This window comes from Camelus dromedarius, chromosome 6 (assembly GCF_036321535.1).
Source record: "Camelus dromedarius isolate mCamDro1 chromosome 6, mCamDro1.pat, whole genome shotgun sequence".
Taxonomy (NCBI): Eukaryota; Metazoa; Chordata; class Mammalia; order Artiodactyla; family Camelidae; genus Camelus; species Camelus dromedarius.
The window spans coordinates 60,143,258-60,167,949 of NC_087441.1; the positions used below are offsets into that span (position 1 = coordinate 60,143,258).

Here is a 24,692-nt window from a genome sequence, read left to right on the forward strand (position 1 = left end):
TGCAATTCTGAAGGTAAAGCACATACTTAGGAGTTGGACAGTTAGAATCATTTTATGATATTTGATGAGATTTTTAGTTCCAGTCTGTTTTTTAAGTGGTCTAGATGGCAAGCATGATTGAATCTGGTATGACAGGCTCTGACCTGGAATTTTCTAAGAACCCATAGTGACAGCATGTAAACAAAGTAAGCAAATTAAATTTTTAAATTGTTGAGTGGTTTGGAACAAATTTGCTCTAAATCTTATTGTGCACTTGACTGTTTGTATTTCGTATCATTAATTCTGTGGAATGGCAGGGAGGAATCTAGAAACTGACACTGGCTCTATGTCTTCCCAGATTTTTTATAGGGTTGATTTTTCAGCTTTGCGTAAGATGAAAAGTTGCTGGTTTGAAGGGGGTTTCTTGAAACAGAAACATCTATGCTTTGAAAATTATTCAATATCTGTTAGTAGAAATAGGCAGACATGATATGTTAGTGAGAAGGCTTGGAGGATTTGTGATGTTTTTTTAATGGTAGATGCCCTTTGATCTTCGTGATTTATTTGTGATGAGTTATCTAAGTTGAAATAAAAGTCAGAGTCTTTTGACTGATGATTTTTCCGTAGACAAAGTTGACCAAGTAGCAAGCTTAAACAAAACTTGGATGAAGATAACGTAGTGGAAAATTTACTGTATAAACAACATATGAAACAAAGATGACTATGTTTAGGTGGAAGACAGTTAAATGTTGGCAAATTGTTCAAATGTTCAGTGGCATGCTTTTGGCATACCATTTAATACACAATTAACATTCTAAGATCAAAGGCTGGTTAGACAAGTTAGATAATTAAATTGGTGGGGAAGTGAATGGGCTTTGCAGTTTAAAATTAAATAATACATGTTGTCTGTTTAATTACTGTTGTGTGTATATAACTGTTCACATAATAGAATGAAGCTGTGGGCTTAAAATGATTTTAAGACTATAAAACTTTAATCACATCTGTTTAATGACTTTAAATTGATGTGATATGAAGATTAAAAACAAGCTAATCTTTTGAAGAAGTCTGATGTGCTTATAGAATCAATAAATCAAGATAAAAATACCTGTTGGGTTGGAATCTTTTATAATGTTGAATGAAGTTTTTGATAGTTTTTGATGAGAAGAACTGGGTCTTCACATAACTGTGTTAGAACTATGTCTTCATTTCAGTGATTGTTAACAGCAGAAATAAAACTTTTAGAAAAGATTAGGCGGTTGTGGTATTACTGTTTGTGTATATATTCGCGTTAATTTGATAATGTGAAAATAAGAATGACCTTGATATGAGTTCTTTGAAATTTCTGGGAAGATGAAAAAAAGTAGAGCTGTACTTCTTCAAATTGTTTTTGTTTTCAAAGGTTGAAATGTTATTTTTGCCAGATAAACAGATAATAGCCATTGTGTTTCAAAGTAAAGTTCATGTGTAGGATTACATTGTTTTATCATCAAATATTGGTCTTTTTTGTGGACACAAGGCAAACAATGATGTTTAAAGTTATCTGAAGTCTTTCTGAGATTCCTTAATATATGTTGGTGGACTTCAGGTTGTGTTTTCATAGAATTCTGAATGGTGGTTAGGTTTCTAACCTAGCCTATAAATCTTGCTTAATTCCCAAGGTAGCTAAATTACTTATGATGTATGTCTGCTGAGAAAAGTGACAACGCAGGTAACTAAACGAACTATAATTGTGACAAATTTAAGAAGTTTATAAGAACTCTATTTTGACTTGTTTAAAAACTGTTGATTAGCTTTTATAAAATAAGAAGGAGGTAGATTGAGAGTATGATGGAGATTGTGAAGGGGACTCTAACACTGATTCTTTATTCTGTCTACATGGAGCAAATTATGACTTTTAATTTTGCTCAGTACAGGTGCTCCATGCAGATCACTAGCCTTGATCAGGGCTTTCTTAGGCGCATTAATGGAACTAAGTGACTGAGGCGAGGAGGAGGAAAATGTTTTTTCATTTAACAAACCTGTGGTAAAATGTATGGAATATAAATTTCCTTTTTCTCTAAGAGTTGAAAGAAATGGGGGAAAATGGGTTAAAGAGGACATGGATATGCTTTGCAAAAGAGATTTACCGGAGATAAAATTTACTGAGCAGTGAACTAGTGAGAGAAAAAGCCAAAGTGTGTGCATCAGCCCCTTTGGAGAAGGAAGAAAGCTGGGGTTTAGCAAGTCAGCTCTTCTTGTATCATTTGTGAAGTAAGGTCTGCCAGGTGTTGGTGGGTAGGGGGTAGAGTCCAACCAACTGCTCTTATGTCAGAAAGGTTTATAATTGTATCTGAGGAAGTGGCTCTAAACTGTGAATTCTCTTTATAGGAAATTTTAATGGACCTGAATTTATTTCTGTATATCTCTACAGTCTCGAGAATGAAGTTTCAGGGACTGTGTACCAATTCTGTTTGGAATAGGAATGAGAGGAACTGTATGTAGCTGGTTTCAGAACAGTAGAGGTTTGGCAGTGAATTCTCATGAGAGAAAAGGTACAAAGGGCAAGTAAACTCTGGGCTTAACATTATACACTTACCTCTGTTGAAGGACAGGAAATAGATGGCATGTCTCTTGGTATGAAGTTACTATGTAAAGAGCTAGTATCCTGTAACTTTTGGTATTGAGGACATTTTGAGGGACATTACAGTGGGATTATGTCATAGGCACATTTAACTTACTTGAGTTGAGCTGCAGGTGGTGGGCAAAATGGGAAAAAAAAAAAAAAAAACAGAACCAGCATATCCATTAGCATTACATTGACTGCAAGCAGTAGAAATCAACTTTGGCTAATTTAAGCAAAGGTATAAAAGAATATATATATTATATAAATGAAGGCTGTCAAGAGAACCAGTCTCGGAAAATGGATAAGAATCCTGGGAAGCCCAGCAGCAAGGACCAGAGGCAAGGTCAGACACAGGAGCACTTTGAGTTGGAAGCCACCATTGACACTTGCTGACGATGCCTCTGCTGGTGCTCTGAATAATTTTTCAGCTACTCCTGTGCCCCACTGTCACTCAAGTTAAAAGTTTTGGGTATGGAGTATTTGATTGTCTGACTTAGATCCTGAGCCTATTTCCAACCTGCTAGAGACAGGGATGGAGAAAATCTGGGCCTGTTGGTTTCCAATGTAAAAATGAAAAGATCCATGTCTGTAGCCTATTTGTCACTTCTCCCCGACTAAACTGAGCAAGTACTTCTTCCTCCTCCAGTGCTCTGTGGCTCAGTAAATAAAATGCACCCAGTTTCTCCTGCCAGAAGCTTGGAAGTCATCCTTGAAAAGGCTGTTTATGCTTGTTTCTAAAATTTCTTAAAGTCCAAAAACGTATAGTGAGGAAAGCAAATATCATTGATAATTCCACATAGAGATAATTCTTAATCCTTTGGTATAGGCTTCCCTGTCTATTTTATTATAGATACAAAGTTTTATCTCCCTATTCCTTGTAATTATACAGTCTGATTTTTAACTTGCTTTTTCTTCATTTAATATATTATGAATCTCTTCCCTTATTAATGAATATTTCAATAATGAATATTGGTGATAAATTTAAATTATAAGATGTTTAAAGACTATTTTACTCTTAGGAATGTGAATTAGGACTCTAAGATGCTATTAGTTATCAATATTTTTTTTTTTACCAGTTTTCTTTTATTATATACTTCCTAAATTGTATTAATGTAAAATCAGTGGTTTTACTCAATTAGCTAACTTACATCTCAGTGACTGCCCCAAAAGATGGTTTCTAGTTAAGCTGGAAAACCAGCATTTAAAGTAAAGCAGTTTATAAATTTGGCTTTTCTGTTATCTATATAGCTTTGGTATATATACTTTAGTATAAAAAGTGAATCAGTGTTCTCTAATTCAGTGAAACTTCTGAATTAATATTTGTCTTTTAATGAGGATGGATAGAATACAGATAATTTAGTAATTCTGAATATTAAGTTTGCAGTTGAGGTAATTTCATAATTAATAGGAAATTATATTACACTAGTGATCCACGTCCACTGCAGGTAGAAGCATTATTATATACTAAGCCAGCATCTGAAAGTATATGGGATGATTTCCTTTTTTTTTTTTTAAAGATTCTATTCATCCAGAGACTTTGGAGTGATATGAAAATATTTCCACATGCCTTACTTTCCTTCCCTAATGTGAAATTAGCTCCTCATTTTTCATGAGTATCACTTAACAAAAGAACTTGTGATTTGGAACGTCTGGAGTTCAAACCAAAAATCACATCCCAGAAACTTTTGTTTCAAAGTTGGAAAATTGATATGTGCAGAAGAATCCCTAAATACCAACTGCTAAATAATTTCTCTTGTACCTCTGCAGATGTAAGCTGTGTTTCCCATGAGCAATCCTTTATAGTGAATTCCATCTTCTAAAGCCTTCTCTTCCTTGGTCTTTTAAATCTGTTTACACATAAGTGTATGCAGACAGTATTTTCTTTTAATAAATATTCCATCTGAAGTAAAAAGAAAGGTCTGATAGTAAGATACATACACATACATATATATCAAATAAGTGTGTTAAAAAATGAATAGAGAATAATTATGACAGGAAAAGCAAATGTACCAGCACCCTGGGATTTAATACTTATTCTATTTGAACATTATATTTAATTCTGAGCTTCTGGGCAGCCAGTGAAAAGAAAAATGTAATTTCTGTCTTCATCGTATGATCAAAAGAGGTAAACCATTTTTTTTTCTGAATTCTAAAATTCATTAGCGTAAGTCATCTTTTCTCAAATTATAAATATAGAACACTAATTCTGCTGAATATTAACAGATATCAGGATTAAGTTTAGTAAATAATGAGCTAAATAAGATAAACAGACTTACTGTATATATATATATATATATATATATATATATATATATATATATATATATATATATATTTTTTTTTTTAACTGGAGAAAAAGTTTAATGTATATCTCCTGTATACATGGAAGAGACCCAGGAAAACTGGGTGACTCCTTTTATGTTTTCTTATAACCTTTAATGTTCCTGGTATGTATCTTGACTTTCCAAGAGAAAGATATATTGTTTCCCTAATTAATTTTGCCTTGAAATGCTAAAAGTAAATAAAAAGCTTTGCAGAATGCTGGCCTAGGCCCTTAAACAACATGATAGATTGTGCCTTCAGTACCATTGTTGCAGAATGTATCACAGTGCTTTTTTATTTGACCTATTCTTGTATTGATTTAAATTCTCTTTGAAACACAACCCAGTGCAAGGTTGACGTCTTCCAAGAAGCCTAGATCCTCCCTGTCTACTGGGAATTGCTGCTTTTGGAAAGCATGTGCAGGAAGGTTTTGGGAACTAAGTATTCCCATTGTCTGCCAGCCTGCTGGCCTGGCAGTTGGTCCTGGAGTCTCTCAGATGCACAGCAGTCCAGACTGAGGCTGATTTTCTTTTTCTGAGTGAACCTGAGTCTCCACCATCCCTGTCTCCTAGGGCTACAGCTCTTTCAGTGTGTAGTAAGTTCTCCACCTCCTCCCCCGGGGCCTGCTGGGAATAATTATTTTGAAACACTGGTAGCAGCAGGGTTCCAGTCCAGTCTCTAAATGTCAGCCTGTTTGGTTTGCCTTGCTGCCCTTCAACCTGTTGACACATGCTTCTTTTACCTTAATCAGCCCTCCCATTTCTCCTCACCTATCCTGAACATCTCTCTTTGCTTTTTTGAACACATGTTTATGGGAAACAAATTACCCTCCAATATGTTAGCCACCAAGTACTGCATTACATTAGCTTACATCTCTTCGTTGAGCATTTCTTCTGGCCTTAACTTGATTCAGCTCCATCTTTCAGTCGCTGCTTCTTTTCTTTCTGACATACCTCCTGGGTAGGAGATTAGACAGACCAGTCAGCATGCTCCTCCATTCCCAGGGGTACATCCAGACTATTATTCTTCCACTGTTTCATTTAACAACAAACAAAACAACTTAACACAATGATTGTTCTGTTCCTTTGAGGCTCATGCCTCTTAATTTCTTAATCTATTGCTGTCAAATTTTCTCATTCCTTGAGGATGGTACCTGGATACAGTCTCCATTTTCACCCTAAATCTTGCTGTTATCTGCTTCGTAGTATAGCCTGTTGGTCTGTAATTTCCTTAACTTGAATCCGTCTGGACTTTATATACGATGTGAAGCAGAGTTCCATTTTTGGTGATCCACTGATTGGGAATCAGTGATGGTAACTTGGCCATTTGAAGAATGACACATTTTCAAGTTTATAAATTTCCCCATCTATTGATTGGCTAATAAAAATGCTCATGAGCTTGTGTTTAAAAATATTTTAATTTTATAGCAGTGAGTGGGAATTGTACCTGAAATGGTGATACATGGAAGGAATTAGCTGTTCTGCTCAGTTGTAAGAGAAGGAACATTGGATACTTTGAGGGCTGGCCATTTGAAAATCACTTTCTTTTTTTCTACTGCAAAGTAGAGTAATACCTAATTTGTATAGTTGTTGGACCAATGAAGTGCAGCAATTGCATGTATGTGTGTTTTGTAAACTTCTATGTTTAAGATCTAATAAAAATTAGAGAACTGTTCTCTCCTAAGTTGGGTTATATAAGGTTGCTCTTGAACATCACATTGTCTCTGTGAAAAGATTTGATTTCTCTGTATCCTGTGTTTTAAAATAGGAAACAAAGACTTAAAAAAAAAGAATATTTGTTATTTGTGGTACTTTAATCTGCATGATGGTGGAGGGGGGAGACTCTGGTGAACATTATTCCAGGAAGCTGTTGTAAATCTAAGGAAACACAATTTAACTGTTATTTCTTACAATCCGGTTCTTGAATTATACTGCTAGCATTATTTATTTTTCATTTTTCAGTTTTATTAGGTAGAATTGGTACAATTTGCACGTATACAATACATTGCATGTAAATACATGTATACAATATACTGTACATGTATTTTTAAAATTTACATATATGTACTGTTCTTTGTTTCTAAGAACAGTTTAGAGCTTTAGATTTTTAAACTTACATAGTTATCAAAGGAATAAAGCCAGCCACAAAATAAGAATCAACAGAATGCAGTAATCCAGTCAGAAAGGACAGTCAAATGTGCTTACACATATTTAAGAAATCAGTCATCTAAGTTATAAATAATAAGTAGTTCACTTGTGTCCTTTTTTTTAGATTCCACCTATAAATATCATGGCATTTTTCCTTCTCTTTCTGGCAGTATTACCTTTTTAATGTTTCATTTACAGGTATATGATGTTGATTGATGGCACAAATGAAGTTTTTATGATTGATAGAGATAATTCAGTGTTTCATGTTTCAAATCTGGAATTTCCATTTCGTAAAGACCTTCGTATACATTTATCAAATACTCTCTTAGATGGGGTAAGTTGTATTTTATCTTTTAAAAAAATTAAACATTACTGTTTTGCTTTCTTTGTGCAGGTAAATGTGTATTTTTATTAATTAGACAGATAATTTTATTAATTAAATTTTAAATCAAATCTAGTTTTTTAAGAAAGTTTTTTTATTGATGTATAATTGACAAAAAATTGAACCTAGTTTTTTTATTAGGTTGTTAAATTTCATTTATCACTTACCTGTGCTTACTGTCACTTGATCATTGTCTTAGATACAGAGTAAGCAAAGAAAATTAAATATTAATTTTTTTGTGTGATTGAAAAAAAGATTCTTATTGAATAAAACATTTTATTTTATTGTTTGTTTGTCAATTGAATTTTAATTATGTGATATGACATATCACATTTTCCCTTGGTTCTTTAGCTATATGGACTAATAGTTCTTGCTGAAAGAGAATCGTGCCTTTAAAAGCAACCACTGTACTTTTCCATTTGAATTTTGAAAGCTGGTGAGAGTTTTCCCATTCAGAAAATCTATATTTAATAATTATAAAATTACTTTTTAAAAATGTTTTAGCTTTCTGCCATGCAAACTGCTTTCTTCTCCCTAATTCTAAAAATATTGGTTCATTGTAAATAAAAATTAAAATAACATAGAATATTACAAACAAAACTGGCAAAAATCACCTGAACTTCTATCGTTGGAATAAATTCTGTTACCATTTTGATGAACATTATTCCAGACTTTCCTCTGTGCTGAAATATTCAATCTTACATCTGTTCCTGAGGGATTCACATTCATATTAGTAATAGCAACTCATGGCATAGATTCTGAATACAGGTACCTCTGCCCTGGTTGAAAATGAGTGCTTTGGTCAAATATGTACACACATGGATAGTTACATAATTTTGTGTGAAAAGAGCTGAATGTTACATGTGTTTTGTAACTTTTTTTTTCATTTAGCAATATGTTTTGGACCTTTTACACATTAAAGTCTGAATGATAGACCACTGTGTATGTAAACACTGGAATTTGGGGTTTCCAAACTATCTTGATTGTGAAAATTATAGAGGATACTTGTTAAAGACACGAACGACCTATCCCAATAGCCTATCCTAGACCTAATTAATGAATTAGATTGTCTCAGGGGCCATGGTATCTGTATTTTTAATAAGTGTCCAAGTGATTCTAATCAATTTGAGAAACAATTTTATGATTTATTTAGCCAATCCTCTTTTGGTGGACATTTGGATTTTTTTTTTGTAGTTTTTTCTGTTGTAAGACACACTTGAATGCATAGCCTTAATACTTTTTCCTTTCACAATTGTGAAGTTTTATAATTAAGATTCTTAGAAGTAAGATTGTAATGTGTATTTAAGAGTCTTTTAAATATAAGTAACTGAACTCCAACTTAAAGTAACTGAGGGAAAAAAAGAACTAAATTGGCACAAATAATTAGGTTTTGGCTTGGCCTGCTTCAGGCCGGATCTGGAGTCTCAAATGATGTTGGTCAGGCTCTGTCTTTCTCTCTTTCTTTGCTTTACTTGTCTGTCTTTCCTCCTCTTCATGAAGGCTTTTTCCATGTGGGAGGCAAGCTGCTTTGCAACCCAAGCAGGAAGGGAACCTTTTCTCCCGATATCAATATATCAATCCCAGGGAAGATTCCACAGGGTCTTGCCTGAGTTTCGTACCCCTGGAAGAGTGACAGTGGAGGCCAGGAACCCTGGTAGCAGGACCACCTGGAGTGCAAGAGGAGTAGTGTTACCAAGGAAGGGACGGTAACAGGCTATATTGCACTGTGTTCACTGGGCTGGATTGGAGGACATGCTCATATTGAACACTGACATGTATAATTGCCACCCTACTTTCCAGAAAATTTGAACACATGTACAGTTCTGCCAGCTGTATGTAAATGATCTGTACATTGTCTTAAACACTGGGTTTGAAAATTTAAAACCTTCTGATTTGATGAGGAAAGGGATGACTTTCTCATGTTAAGGGACAATAGAGCACAGTGGTTAAGAGCCTTAACTCTAACTGATGGTGCCTTACTGGCTTCTTCAGTTATTACATGAGCACCCTTAAATCATTTACTCAGTTTCCTCATCTGTAGTGAAGTTAGACTAAAAATAGTACTTAGTTCTTGATGCTGTTGTGAAGATTAAGTCAGATAGTTTTTAAAGTGCTGGTAATAGTGTCTGGTACATAGTGAAATAATGTATTTACCTCTTTTAATTTGCGTTTATGTGAATTGTTAAGGAGGTTTAACATTTTTTCATTTCTTTATTAGTGTATTTAGCAGAGTTTAGAGTTACTGTATTTCTTCCGTGAGTTGCTCATTCAAATCTTTTATACATTTTTCTATTGGGTGTTCATCTTTTTCTTACTGACTTAAGAGAAGTTTTTGTCTGTTGGGGTATTTATGACACATTTTGAAATAAATGTATTTTCACTTTTTCTGTTTTTTGTTGTGGCACAAGTTTAAATTTATGTAGGTAAATTATATATACCTTGTTTTTTAATATTTGGCTTTTGTGTCATTAAAAAAGATATTTTTACCTTAGAATTATCATAATACATAGCTGTATTTCCTTCTAATACGTTTATGGTTTCATTTGTATATTTAAATATTTGATCTGTCTACAGTACATTTTGATAAAAGAAATGAGATAGGGACACAGTTTTATTTCCAGATGTCTAAAATGTTGCCTCAGCACCATTCAGCTAACCTATCTTTCTTTTTTAATTAGATATATCATTTTTATTGTAATAGGAATTCCCTTATCTCATTGTTTGTTTCTTGATTTGCTTTCCCATTCCATTAATATCTTGGTCTTCCAGTGGTAGTTTTAGGTTGATTTAAATGCTCTAACTTTCGCATACGTTTTAATGTCTGATAATCCAAGGGCACCCAGTCTCCTGGCTGTTCTGAAGTTTGTCACTTAGAATTTGCTCTCTTTTTTTAGCTTTTGGATGAGCAAGGCTATTTGATTGAGAAGTTAGGCTGAATTAGTGTGTTACACTTTATGTGCAGATCTGTACAACAAGAAGCTTGTATTTCTCTCTGCAGAGAGATCTCTGGTAAGCTTGTCTCCAGAGAGACAAGCTTTCTGTTTGCTGTTTGGTGATATGGTTCATCTCTCTGCTGCACCTTCACTGTTTTTCTTTGGAGGGAAAAAGGACTCTACATCTTTCTTATAACTTCCTACAACTTTAAGTCTCTTTTCTACAAGGATACTACTCATGTTCTTTAACATTTCTTCACTTTTTCAACATTGAACCTTTTTCCCAAGGTGGGTTGAATTTTATCTGGCTAATATTTTCTGGAATTCATATGAGAACACTTCCTGTCTTAAACAAGATGAAATTTGCTTCTCTATTTCTGATTTATATCAACAGATATGGGGATGATAGGGAGTAGCTTGCGAATGTTCACTTGAACTCTTAATGAAAGAATTATCCTAATGAAAACCACATGCATAAAGTATGTATTTATTTGTTTAACAGAGTTGACCTGAATGCTTGTTGCCCCCATCCTTTGTGCTTTTTAAAAAATTTACCAGCTAACTATTGGAGTGTGCAAGCCAGAAGATGGAAGACTGTGATTGGAGAATGGGATGTTTGAATTAGTCACTTCTGAGGTATAGTTTTGGGGGATGAGAAGGTTCAGGATGTGGCCTAGAGAGAGTGAGTTTGAGGTTGTGTGGAGAAGAGCAGTGGAAATGAACTCAAGGAAAAGTTTAGATGGATCATAATGAGTGATGACAGAAGTCCAGGTAGAGGGGAAGACTATAGCCAGCCAGGTACTAGAGAGTAGAAAGAGGAAAGAAGGTAGTATAGTTGAATGAGACTGATTGGCAAACAGAGACTGAGCAGAGTAATGATCAAGTCACAAAGAGTTATCTATACTAGGGGCTACTAGTAAATTTTTTCCTGTGACAGTGTGTGTAGTAAAATATCATTTTGTAAACTTTTTATATATGTAAACTTTTAAATATTTGGGTGTGTTTGTGTGTGTGTGTAGGTGCGTGCTATGTGTGCACACACACACCCCCTTGTGGTTGATGGAGCCACTGCATAAGGTTGGAGAGATAGTCCACTGTAGTCCATTCTCACTGTAGTTGTTGTGACTGGCACCCCTGGAGTTGTGCTTTAGGTTAACTGCATAGCCAGTACAGCAGCTCTGGTAGGTAGTTCATGGGAACAGCAAGAACATTTGTTCTGATTTTTGTTACCTTCATTTTATTTAAGACAGTTTTTTTTTTAAAGCATTGTAATTAATAAAATAAAAGGAAGAAAAAGATTCTTAAGTAATAGCATTTGCCAAAGTTTAGTGTAGTTTATCATTTCTATCATGTGCTGTGCCAAAAGTGCAGGCATTGCCTAGAAGATTGAGGAGAACGCATCACTCTTGAGACGTTCACTTCGTTGCCTAGTCGTGGAGAATGATAGGTAGTGAATAAAACAGTAACCTGAGGGATGGTATTTAAAACAAGTCCTTTGGTGGTTTAGAGGAGAAATAAATTACATCTAGTTAGTTAGGAACTGAAGATGTTTTATAGAGGAGTTGTCATTAGATATGGGAAGATTTCTTTAGATTTTTGTTGGACCTGGGCTGAGGGCATTCCAGGTAGGAAATAATGCTTAAAAATAAGATATTTAACCATCTGCAGATTTCACTTAGCAATACTATTATTTTCACCCCAAACCTGGATAACTGAGAGCAACATAATAGACTCTTAAGAGGTTTTAAAATAGCAATATGATTCATGATGTCAGTTTACTTGGACCAGAATTATAGTTGCCATATCTGTTTTTTTCAGTTAGTTAATTAAAACAGTTCTCTGTAGTTTCCTGTTTCTTCTACATTTTCATTTGCAAATTGTTTTTGTAAAATTCCAAATCCAGGAATAACTCAAACTACCTAATTGTCTGGCTGTCAGATGTGAGCATTGAAGCTTTTGTTTTGCTCTCTAAATTATGTTTTTTGACCCACAAAATGTGGAAGATAGGAGTTAAGAAATACGGCATTTATTCACTTGGAACAAATTAGTGAAAATTCAATCAATTTCACACTGAGGCTAAAAGGAGGATATAACAGTTAATCATTAAAGTTAATAGCAGAAATTTTGGAAAAATGTCATGTCTTTTCAACTATTAATTTTTTTAAAGGAATATGCATGCTTATTGTTAAAATTTTAGAAAGCCTGTATGTTATAAAATACAGATGTCAAGAAGAGATTACATTTTAACATTTTGATGTATTTCCTTTTAGTCATTTTGTTGCACATACATTTATAGAATGCATATAATCAACATGTACATAGCTGACATTCAGTATATGCTGTATATCTGCAATTCCATCATTTCCTTTCAATCTGAAGAACTGATTTTAGGGTTTTTTAATTTTGATTTTATTTAAAAAATTGAAATATAATTCACCATTTTAGGTGACTAATTCAGTGTTTTTTAGTATTCACAAACTTGTGTAACCATCATTGCTAATTCTGGAACATGTGATCACCCAGATGGACTATGATAATTAGAATCAAGTGGGCCTTATCTGAAAGGATTTCAAGGAATGAACTACCTTTGAGATGAGCTTTGAAGGCCCACAGGTTTTCCAGAGGGCAGTTAATTACTTCCTCTTATTAAAAACCCTTCAGTGGTTCTCCATTGCCCAAAGCATGAAAGACTACTCAGCATAATATTCCTTATATCCTGGGTGGGTCATGCCTAAGTCAGTCTCTCTGTCTTCCTTCCTTCCCTCCTTCCTTCCTTTGTTGCTGTGCAATGTTTCAGGCATAGAGCAAAGTGATTCAGTTTTGCACACACACACACATATACACATTCTTTTTTGGATCTTTTCTACTATATGTTATTACAAGCTATTGAATAAAGTTCCCTGTGCTATACAGTAGGTCCTTGTTGTTTATCTATTTTATATATAGTAGCATGTATCTGTTAATCCCAAATTCGTAATTTATCCCTCCCTGCTATGGGCCATGTGTAAGTCTTTAGCATCATCTTTGACTGTGAGCCCTTGAACCATAAATTCCACCTATACTGAGCTTTGGACAGCTTACCACTTTTTTCATGCCTTTTTAATACCATTTGGCTCATCCACAATCCTAGAAAATATCTACCATGTTTTCCAGGATTCAACTAATGGATCATTCACCTTATTTTCAAACCTTTCTCTTACTCTTCAAGTGGAAATAGCTATTCCTTCTCCATAAGTTTATTCCATATGTCCTTATTTGGCTGGAATAGTATAGGTGTATACTTTGTCTTAGTACAGTTATTAATAGTAATCTATTTCACTCTTAAAAGTATCCTGGTTTAGACAATAAGCTACATGGTCATTCTATATATATGGCCATCTATCATTAAAACTATAACTTTTCCTTGGACCTAGCTACTTACATATTTTCCTCTCTTCCTGCAACAAAGTCCCTTGAAGATAGGGACTATGTACTTAACTTCTGCAGGAATTAAGAATGTGTATTATGGTTTGGGTTCAGGAAATACTGGATAGATAGGCAGAACACTGGATGCCTGTGGACTTCAACCAAAGGGAATGGAATATAGAAAAGTACAGAGGATAGGAAAGTCAAGCATGCAGGAATTTTTTTTTCTTTCTTTTCTTTGTTGGGGGAGGGCCCATAATGAAGGATTTAAGCTTCAGGTTTCTCCATAGCAATATTTGGTGCCAAAAGATGGTGGAAGAATTTCTGACAAGTTCCTGAGGGATAGACAATTGATGTGCCTTGGTGTAGTTTTCTTCAGGTTTCTTATGCTTAGGGTTTGTTGAGCATCTTTTAAATGTGGGTGTACAATTTTCATCAAAAGTAGACCTTTTTTGTGCATTTCTACCCTTCCTCCCTTTGAAGATTTAATTACTAATGTTTTCATTAAAACAAAACAACCTTTCTGTGTTTCTTTTTGGATAGTTTCTATTCCTTTGTCTTCAAGTTCACTGATATTTTCTTCTGCAGTGTCTAAATTGCTGTTCATCTCAACCATGGTATTTTTCACCTCTGGAAATTCATTTTTAGCCTTTTTTATGTCTTCTTTGCCCTTACTTACCTTTTTGAATGTATGGAATACTGTTATAATAAGCCATCCTCATATTCTTGGCTGCTGTCTCTAACATCTCTCACAGGTTTAGGCCTATTTTGATTGATTTTTCTCCTCTTTATAGGTTGTATATTTTTGCCTCTTTACATACCTGATAATTTTTGATTGGATGCCAGACATTTTGAATTTTACCTTGTTGAGGGCTTGATATTTTTGTATTTCTATTAATATTTTTGATCTTTGTTCTGACATGCAGTTAATTTACTTGCAGCTTTTGAGTCTTGTTTTAAAGATTTACTGGATGGACTAGAGCAGTCTTTAGTCTAGGGATAATTACTCTCCACTACTGAAACAAGAGCTTTCTAAGTACTCAGTGCCCTGTGAGTTATGAGAGTTTCTAATCTGGCTAGTGGGAACAGGCATTGTTGCCAACCTTCTTGGGTCTTTCTAAGATTTTGAGGGTGCTTCTTTGCCTGGCCCTAAATGGCTTCCTTATATGCATACTCTGCTGAATATTCACGGGGGTCTATCTGCAGATCTCTGGAGTTCTTTCTCTGGGCAGCCACCTCTCTCTCTCTCTCTCTCTCTCTCTCTCTCTCTCTCTCTCTCTCTCTCTCTCTCTCTCTCTCTCTCTCCCTCCCTCCCTCCCTCTCTCTCCCTCTCTCTCTCTCTCCTTCCCCTTCCCTCCTTCCCTCCCTCTCTCTCTCTCTTCCTTCCTCCCTTCCTCACCCTTTCTCCCCCTCTCTCATACTCTGTACTGAAAACTCCTTCCTCATTGGTCCCCCCAGACAATCTGTTTTGTGTTCTCAATTCAGGGAGACTGGCTCTACAGGGACTACTGAGATCCCCCTACCTGCATTGAAGCCTGGAAACTCTCCTCGACCAATAAGCTGGGACAATTGTAGGGCTCATATAGTTCATTTACTGTCTTGCAGGGGTTACTGTCCTTTGTTGCTGGATGTCCAGTACCTTGAAGATGATTTCTTCATGTATTTTGTCCACATCTTTGGTTGTTTCAGGCAGGAGGGTAAATCTAGGTCCTGTTTCTCCAGTTTGGTCAGAAGAGAAAATGTGTTTTACACTTCTTAACTAGATTTTATTTATTTATTTTTAATTTTTATTTGTAAGTGTGGTAAAAACTACGTAACATAAAACTTACTATCTTAACCAATTTTAGGGATACAGTCCAGTGGTAACTATATGCACATTGTTGTGCAGGAGATCTCTGGAACTTTTTTGTTCTGTAAAACTTAAACTCTATACCAGTTAAACAGCTCCCCACTACCCCTAGCCTGTGGCAACCACCATTCTAGTTTCTATTTCTTTGAATTTAACTACTGTAGATACCTCATGTAACTGAAATCATATAGTATTTGTCTTTTTGTTACTGGCTTATTTCACTTAGTATAATGTCCTCAAGGTTTATCCATGTTACAGCACGTGATAGATTTCCTTCCTTTTCAAGGTTGAGTAATAGTCTGCTATATGTGTATGCCATATTTATTTATCCATTTATCTGTTGATGGACATTTGGGTTGCTTCTACCTCTTAGCTATTGGAATAATGCTGCTATCAACATGGCTGTACAAATATCTCTTCAGGATATTGATTTTAATTCTTTTGGCTATATACCTAGAAGTGGGATTACTGGGTCCTGTGGTAGTTTTATTGTTGTTTTTTTTGAGAGAACTATTGTACTTATCCCATAGTGGTTGTCCCATTTTATAGTCCCACCAATACTGCAGTCCAGTTTTCTTAACTAAATTTTAGACTTAGGTAGTTTATGTTTACCTACTTTTTTTCTGTAACCTAGGGTGATAGTGGCAGCTGTAGGGAAGGGAGACATTGTGGTGAGGAGGTTGTTGGGAAGAATGCAGCCTAGGTATGGGGTCTTTGTTAGAATCTCTGGGGTCTGTTCTCTTTGGGTGATTGTTTTCTTCAGCTAGTTGGAAGCCATACTTTACTCCAATAGTGCTCAGATTATTTCTCCAATTCAGTATGGAGTCCTTTAGCCTTTATTTCAGGCAGAAAGAGTGTTCTGCTATTTTAATTACTCTTCATCAGAAGAGGGGGGAAAATGAAGACAAGAATAACCACTGAGTTTGCGTCAGTAAACAGTTTAAAATAACAAGTGATTTATATCATGTGTTGGATTCAAGATGATAACCATAAATAAATGTCTATAGCTTAATGAATATATGTTTGAGAAAGAAATCCATGGGTAATAGTTTCTTAACTATTAAATTATTTGTCCTAAATCAGTGTGTTCTTTGTAATTTTAGATGGTTATGTATGGATATTCTGTCATGAAACTGGTTAACAGAATACTGCTTGGTTTTCTAGGAAGAATATGAGGAAAGAAAAATAATTTTAGGTATAAACCTATTATTAAGAATTAAAATTTTATAAAATAATACGTTTTATACATGTAATCATCCTTTAGTGTCCTTTATCTCTTTTCTGTCAGAGTGCAGAATTTAAGTTTTTTTTCACTTAATGGCTGTGATATATCATACTCTCTTGTCCTGTTCCCTTTGTTTGTAGTAGAGTGATAGGGAACTAAGAAAGACCATGTGGGTCACGTGGGAGTTTTATCTATAATAAGGGCACCGTTTATACCTATGGATTTTATAATTAAAGCAATTGGCATATAACAAAACTTGAAGCAATAATGATTTAACAAAATTAATTTTTAAAATGTTCCTGATACTTGGAATTTAAAAACTGTAGTCCCTTCATCCTGATAGTTGCTTAGTAATTCAAACATAAAATGTATCATAGTAATTCAAATATAAAAAAAATAAGGAGATATTATGATATGATTTTATCGCCATAGAGAATAAATTCATGATGGGGATTTTTGGGGGTGCTGACAGTCTGTTGATTTGATCTGAATGTGGGTATGTTTACTTTGAAATTTCATCAAGTTGTATATTTACAATTTATGTGCTTTCTGTATGAATGTTATATTTTAATCATGCTAAAGAAATTGCTATCAACGTATGAATAAACTTACCCTCTTTTCTCTTTCAAGGAAATGATTATTGACAGAGTAAATGGACAGGCCGTTCCTAGATACTTGATATATGACATAATTAAATTCAATGTAAGTACCTTTTATGACTTATAAAATAAAAATTGTCACCAAGGTAATTGGTTTTTAACAAATAAAAAGTGTTACTGCCTTAGAAATAGTAGGAAAGAAAAATGATGACTCTTTCAAGTTACTTGATACTTTTACATCTCCTTTTCTTTTCTCTTTATTGCCTAATATTTTGCACATTTCTTTGTCTTTGGATTCTTTAGGAACCTCAAGTGAGTAAAGAAAAACAGTTAAATTGTGATAAAATAATACAGCATTTTGTAAAATGGAAAAATTCTCTGTGTTAGTTATCCTGTACTCAATTAAAAAAAGTCTCAAGATTTTATTACTGTTTATCACTTAAAAAAGACCCAAAAACCATGAGTGTTGACAGTATAACATGGAGGTACAAATATGTTATTAATGAGTACAAGCAGGAAACTTAAAAACAGGATATAAACTTGCCTGTTGTAAATAGATATAAAAAATAGGAATTATATTCTCTACCCTTTCCTACAATTTTAGACTCACCAAGAGTCTGCCTGTTAATGTTTAATTATAGTATAAATGTCTAAATTATTTCGACAGTACAAGATGGCTTCTGTAAATAAATGCAGGAAGTTTTTTCAATATTGTATGTATATCCATGAAAAGATATAATCGTTCCTCTAGACATATGTTATTCAAACTACACAGTTACTTAGTATTCAAACAGACTGAAAGCAGTTAAGATTTCTGGGATTAGAAGTGTTAAATTTTAAGGTTTTGAAAATTTATAACAAAATTTAAAAAAAAATCTCTTTTTGGGGATATACATTTTAAATTGCAGTATTAACATTCAGGATTGCATTAATCCAGATTACTTTTTACTGGATACTTTCCATGTACATATCTCATTTTTTTGTTATATTTCAGAGTTTCGAATTTAAGAAACTCAAGGTCAGAAACCATCAAATTTTAATTTTGTTCTCTTTGTGAGAACTATATTCCCCAAAAGCAGTGCATTCCAGAATTGACTTATTCTTTATCACAGATCTGGAATAATGTTCATTGGCTTGTAACGAGACATAAAGGGTGGGGTGGCCTTGTTTCTTTGAGAAGGGGGGCACGCTGTCTCCTTTGCCTCTTCATAATGAGCTCTACTTTAATACTGTTCAGTGCAAGCTCACATCTCAGCCTGGGAACTTTGTCTTAGACAACAGTTTTCTAATTCTTTAAAAAAATATGAAAAATTTTAGCATACACAAAAAATATAGAGAATAACATAAGGAATACTCATGTACTGACTTCCAGATTTGTTGAAGTTTAACAGTGTGTCATTTTTACTCCACTGTCTTTTTAATAAGAAATAGGTCACTGCAGATTCAGTAGAAATTTCTTGTGCACACCTCTCTTATCCTATTCTTGACCCTTTATCCAGAAGCAGCTTCTACCCTGAATTTGGTGTTTGTTATTCCCAGGAATGTTTTTAATATCTTTACCAGCTAGGTGTAGATCTATGAAAAATATGTGATCTTCTTTTGCAAGGTTTCCAGATTATATATATGTCGTTGTACTATACTATGGTACCTAATATTTGCTACACCTGATTTTGTTGAGATTTATTTGTGTTAATACATGTGTTTAGTTCATTCACTGTAATTACTATTGAATATTACATTGTATAAATTTACAGAATTTATCTTTTTTCCCTTTGATGGATATTTGAGTTTCCATATTTTGCTACTGTTATACTATTATTGTATGGAGCAACTTTTTTCTTTTTTTTCCTTTCTTTCTTTTTCTTTTTAGTGGAGGTACTGGAGATTGAACCCAAGACCTTGTGTATACTAAGTATGTGCTCTACCACTGAGCTATACCCATGCCCCTAGAACAATTTTATATACTTTTTGTTGTGCATATGTGTCCAAGTTTCTCTAGGACAGTCCTCATTCCTGGGAAGTGATCACCTGGGAAATGTTTTAAAAAGTTCAGTTCCTCATCTCTACATCATGAGGATTCTGATTAAACTGGCAACTTCAGCTATTTTGCTGTATTGCTAAATTTCCCTCAGAAGTAGTTGTGCCACTTTACCACAGTTGGTATTATCAGACTTAAAATTTTTTGCCAGTTGGATTGTTTTAATTTGCTTTTCCATGACTACTAATGAAGTTAAGCATATTTCATGTTTATGAACTTGTTTGGATTTTTCTTTTGTGATTTAATTGCAGATCCAAGTAATCTGCTAATAGCTTTCTTTTCTGGATTCTAATCCTTCCTTAGTTATGTATCTGGCAAACAATATCTTTTCCAAATTATTATCTGTTGATGCACAGTTGTTTTTCATTTTAGTAAAATCAAACTCACTAGATCCTAAAGTTTGTGCTTTTGTGTCTTCTTTAGGAAATTCATCAACATATTGCTGTAAAAATGATTCATTTATGCTTATCTCTAGGTCTACAATGATTCATTCAATAAGTATTTATTGAGTGCCTGCTACCATATTTCATTGACGTTAAAGTCACATTTTTTTCTTTTTAATTTTTTTAATTTACTTTTTTGGGAGAGGAGATCATTAGGTTTCTTACTTATTTTTTTTGAGGAAGTTCTGGGGATTGAACCCAGGACCATGTGTGTAAGCATGCGCTCTATCACTTGAGCTATTCCCTCCTCCCAGGTCACATTTTTTTCTGATGTTAAAGTATATTTGTAATTGAAAGTGTCATGTAATTTAATTTTTAAATTTACTATGGAGCTTTCATTGATAGTTAACTACTTTGTTTATTTTGAATCACCAAGTCAAGGTCACTATTAGAAAATTTTTTTTGAAATGGTAGTTTAAAACTTTTAAGTTCCTTAATTTATTATTTTGTCCAGCAAGAATTTCACTGATAATTTTTTTATGTGTCAAGTATTATTCTAGGTATTGAGTATACACAGATGAGTAGGACATAATTTCTTGCCTTCAGGAAGTTCATAATTTAGTTGATTGACCTCCAAAGAAGGACAACAGTTCCACAACAGTTCACTGGGATTTAGGAAGAAAATAGGAGAACTTCTGTTTATTCTTAATCTATTATTTAATTTTTGTCTGCTTTATAACATTATAGAGTTGTACATGTATGCAATTTATTAAAATTAATATGCATGTATTATATACAATTGTTAGGATATGTGTTTAGATTGGATACAAAATCAAAAGAAAATTGCAGACCACTGGTCTTATGAATGAGAATGTGAATGTAAAGAAATAGTTATAATAGTACTTTCAGTATAGTATCAAAGATATATGAGAGATACAGAAATATATGAGAGGTACTAGAGAGTTTTCCAGCTTACTGTGGGTATAGTTGAGTCATTGAAACACGGAATTGCAGACAAAGGAAGTGACACAAATTAATTTTGAAGGATTGAGTCTTAGAGGTCAGGAATGTTGGATGGTTGTTAGTGTACTTGATGTGTGGTGAGATGTGAGACATAGCAGGAAATGAGAATGGATTGGTGGGTAGGCAGCCAGATTACTTGAACAAGGCATTTTAACTTAGTTCTGTACATAATAGGACACTATTGAAGGGTTTTAGTTATGGTGATGATATGATCATACCTTTATTGTTTTGAAGAACTCCACTGGTAGCGTAGATAGTGTTTTGAAGTGAGAAAGAACTCAAAACAGGGAGGCCTGTTCATCAGTAGTTACTGAGTGCTTCCTGTAGTCTGTTCTCAGTGATTCAACACCTCTCTCTCAGGAACTTCCTTTATGATAGGCAGCAGAGATGTGAAGGTGAACTTACTTTCAATCTATTCTTGTTTTGGTGAGTTTATGTATATTTTAATGTGGAAAGTATCCAGGAGGGAATTTAGATTACTTACCTATTTTTAAACAGTTACTAGACTTTTAATTTTATTTCTTAAAAAAAAAAATAAGAGGGCTTTCTTGTTTCACTTTAATTTTATAGGGGTCTGAATTCATCTAATAAATAAGCCTCACATTTTAGGTTTTCAACCTTGTTAATGACATAGGTGACATGGAAAAGATTGTGCATGGACTGTGTGGTTATTTACTAACTAGCATTTCCTCGATAAATACCCTTTACAAACAGTTGTATGCCTTTATGTAAAGGGAACATTTTCTGCCTCATACCGAGCTTTTGCTCACTTTGTCTTGCTCTTTATTCTTTGCCAAGTATCAAAATTGTCATGCTTCCAAAGCTGAGAAAAAGTCATCCTTGAGGCATATTTATTGTTCACAGATTAAGCAAATGTTACCACCCCTTTGTAAACATTAGGTTGGGTAAATGTTGGGTTGAGTAATATAGATTAGAGAAGAGGAAGAAGACAGAAAAGATGGGGAAAATACATGGAAGGGTATCCAGTTGTAGGGTAAAGAAGAGGTTACTTGATATGCTATTGAGGTGAAGCTGCTAACCTGGACCATTAATGTCACCCAGATGATGTGTTATAGCTATATTTGTATATACTATTGGGAGAGGGCAAGCCCCTACCCTCAACTCATACAAAAGCATAGATGTGCTTTTTATGTCATGGTTCAAACCATATATATGCTGTATATGTATATCATAATGTATATACTGTATATATACATATGGGGGAGAAGAGAACTTTCTCTATAACTGTGTAATTAAATATATTACATAAACCTTGTTCTATATTAGTTTTCGGAGTTTGAGAATGTATTTGTCTAATAGATATCTTCTGCTTCTTGATGCCTGTGAAGTGTTAACACTTTAAACAACAAAAAATATCATAGGTGACTTTGTTGCTTATTTTTGTGTATTGTTTCCTTGTACTTGCCTGAACTACATGAATCTTAGGGTTTAGTTGTTTTTTTTTTTTTTACTGGAGGTACTGGGGACTGAACCTAGGACCTTGTGCATGCTATACATGCACTCTACCACTACTGAGCTATACCTACCCCCCTGGATTTTAGTTTTCATTAGAGGATTACTAATTCATAAAAATAATAAAAATGATTAGCGAATATATTAACACTTTAATTCAGATGTGAAAACTTTGGATCAGTTATCAGGGCTGGCATGTGTGGTTGTGCAGGCTTTGTACTGGGCAGCTCCAAAAGATGCTATTTACATAGACTGCTATGTACAGTGTGACAGCTTTGATAATTACGCTGAGAAAATAGTTTTTAGTGTTGAAATTTAAATAATTGTTTTGTTTAATTCAGGCACAGCCGGTTGGAGATTGTGATTTTAATATTCGTCTACAGTGTATAGAACGAGAAATAATAAATCCTCGACATGAAAAAATGAAGTCGGGGCTCATTGACAAAACACAGGAACCATTTAGTGTCAGAAATAAGCCATTTTTTGACATCCATGCTTCAAGAAAGGTAAAGTTTTCTAATTAGCACTTCACAATGTATCAGAATTCAGCTTGCAAAAGGATTATGAATGACATTTTGCTGCCCTCTTGTCTTGGTTTTTCCAGAAATTACTTGAATTGAATATAGTGCTATTTTGGACAAATATGAATAATTCCCTGATCTGCTCTTTAGTAAGGCTTTTTTTTTTAATTGAAGTATAGTTGATTTACAATGTTGTGTTAGTTTCAGGTAGTACAGCAAAGTGATTTTTGTATGTGTGTGTCTAAACACACATGTGTGTATATTTGTATGTATATAGATGAGTGTATATATGTATGTATATGTGTATATATGTGTGTGTATATATATTCTTTTTCAGATTCTTTTCCATTATAGGTTATTACAAGATATTGAATATAGTTAACTGTATTATACATTAGGTCCTTGTTTATCTGTTTTATTTTAGTAAGATTCTTAGTGGTGGAAACATAAACTGGGTTGCTTTCTTATTTCTCATAATAGTTTTTGATTCATGGCTGTTGGTTCATATTATGTTTTTTAAAAAGCTGTAAACAATATAGAATTATATAGAGTGAAAATCACCTATTAGGCCTTCTAAAGGTCAATAGTGTTTGGTACATAGTCTTATTTAAACAATTAATTTACATATATATATACACACACATACATATACATGGAAGGTCTTTTATTTATCTTTGTTGTTTTGACACTTAAAATGCATCATGCTAAATATTATTATTTAGTATGGGACTTACTATTTCACTTAACAATATGACTTGGAGATATTTCCATGTCCTGCAAAGAGATTTGCTACCATTTTTTAACTGCTGCATTGTATTTGACAGTAAAGATGTACCACCATGGAATTATTATGTTTTGGAGGAGGGGTGGTTATGATTGAATAATACAGGAGATAAAGCAACATAAACAATTACAAAAGTTTTAAACTTTTTTCTAGTATAATCTCACATGTTAGATGATGTGTTTTTGTTGTATTTTAACTGCTTCTGCTCAAGTCCACTCAATTTGGTATTAGCTCTTGGATATAATTTTAGCAGTAATCTCAGCACTGTTGAATGCCTATCTTTTTTTGTCTACCAAGTTATCCTTCTACTTTCTTTAATATTTTGCATAAATGCCTTCTTGGCATGCGACTGGTGCCATGGTCTTCCCACAGTTCACTGTTTGCCTTTTGTGTTTGTTTTGGCAGCAGGAATATTACAGGGGTGCCTACAAGAGCCTGTGCACTCCTCTGCCCTGCCCAGTCGGTGGGGTGAGGATAATGTTAATACTTAAAATGGGCTACACCCTTAGTGGAAATCTGCTATTGGAGCTATGTACTCTCATAGAAATATTTTCTAAATTATTATACAGTGTCAACGTTGGGGAGAAGCCAAATTGTTTCAGTTTGCATTTGTTTTAAAAAAAAATGAATTTGACAGCTTGTGTTGTCATAATTCAAAGTTCAGCATTTAAGAAACTGTGTCTTGGTGTAGTTTTATTAGTTTAACTCAGTGCTACTTAGAAATGCTTAGAAAACTGTCCTTAAGGGAGTTAAAGTGGTTATGTAGAGCAACTCTTCATGTAGTCTTTCACTAGAAAAACGTCATGCTCTTACTTTTTTTCCTTTATGCTTATATAATCCCCCCTTTGAAATCATCATTGGATATTCTTTTTTTTTAAGCAGTTCTAATATTTGGAATTGTAAATATAGATTCCCTTTTCCCACCTTTTCACTTTTTACCCTTATTTTTTGTTTTCAATTTCTCTTCCCAAAGTATAAAGCTGTAGAATACAGAGGGGGAAGCACATTGTATTGCAGAGACGGTCTA

The 24,692-nt window shown here is 33.9% G+C and overlaps 1 protein-coding gene across 4 annotated transcripts in view; it reads left to right on the forward strand.

The window, feature by feature from the left end:
• Nucleotides 1-24,692, forward strand: part of RNGTT (RNA guanylyltransferase and 5'-phosphatase) — a 264,777-nt gene that overhangs the window by 121,364 nt on the left and 118,721 nt on the right. For all 4 annotated transcript variants that reach the window (XR_010381315.1, XM_064486867.1, XM_031456025.2 and 1 more), the window contains exons 9-11: nucleotides 7,249-7,384; nucleotides 17,475-17,546; nucleotides 22,702-22,866. Coding sequence is in view for 3 of the 4 variants with exons in the window: in XM_064486867.1 (XP_064342937.1) it covers nucleotides 7,249-7,384; nucleotides 17,475-17,546; nucleotides 22,702-22,866 (373 nt within the window). In the remaining variant the exon portion in view is untranslated. The remainder of the gene's footprint in view (nucleotides 1-7,248; nucleotides 7,385-17,474; nucleotides 17,547-22,701; nucleotides 22,867-24,692) is intronic.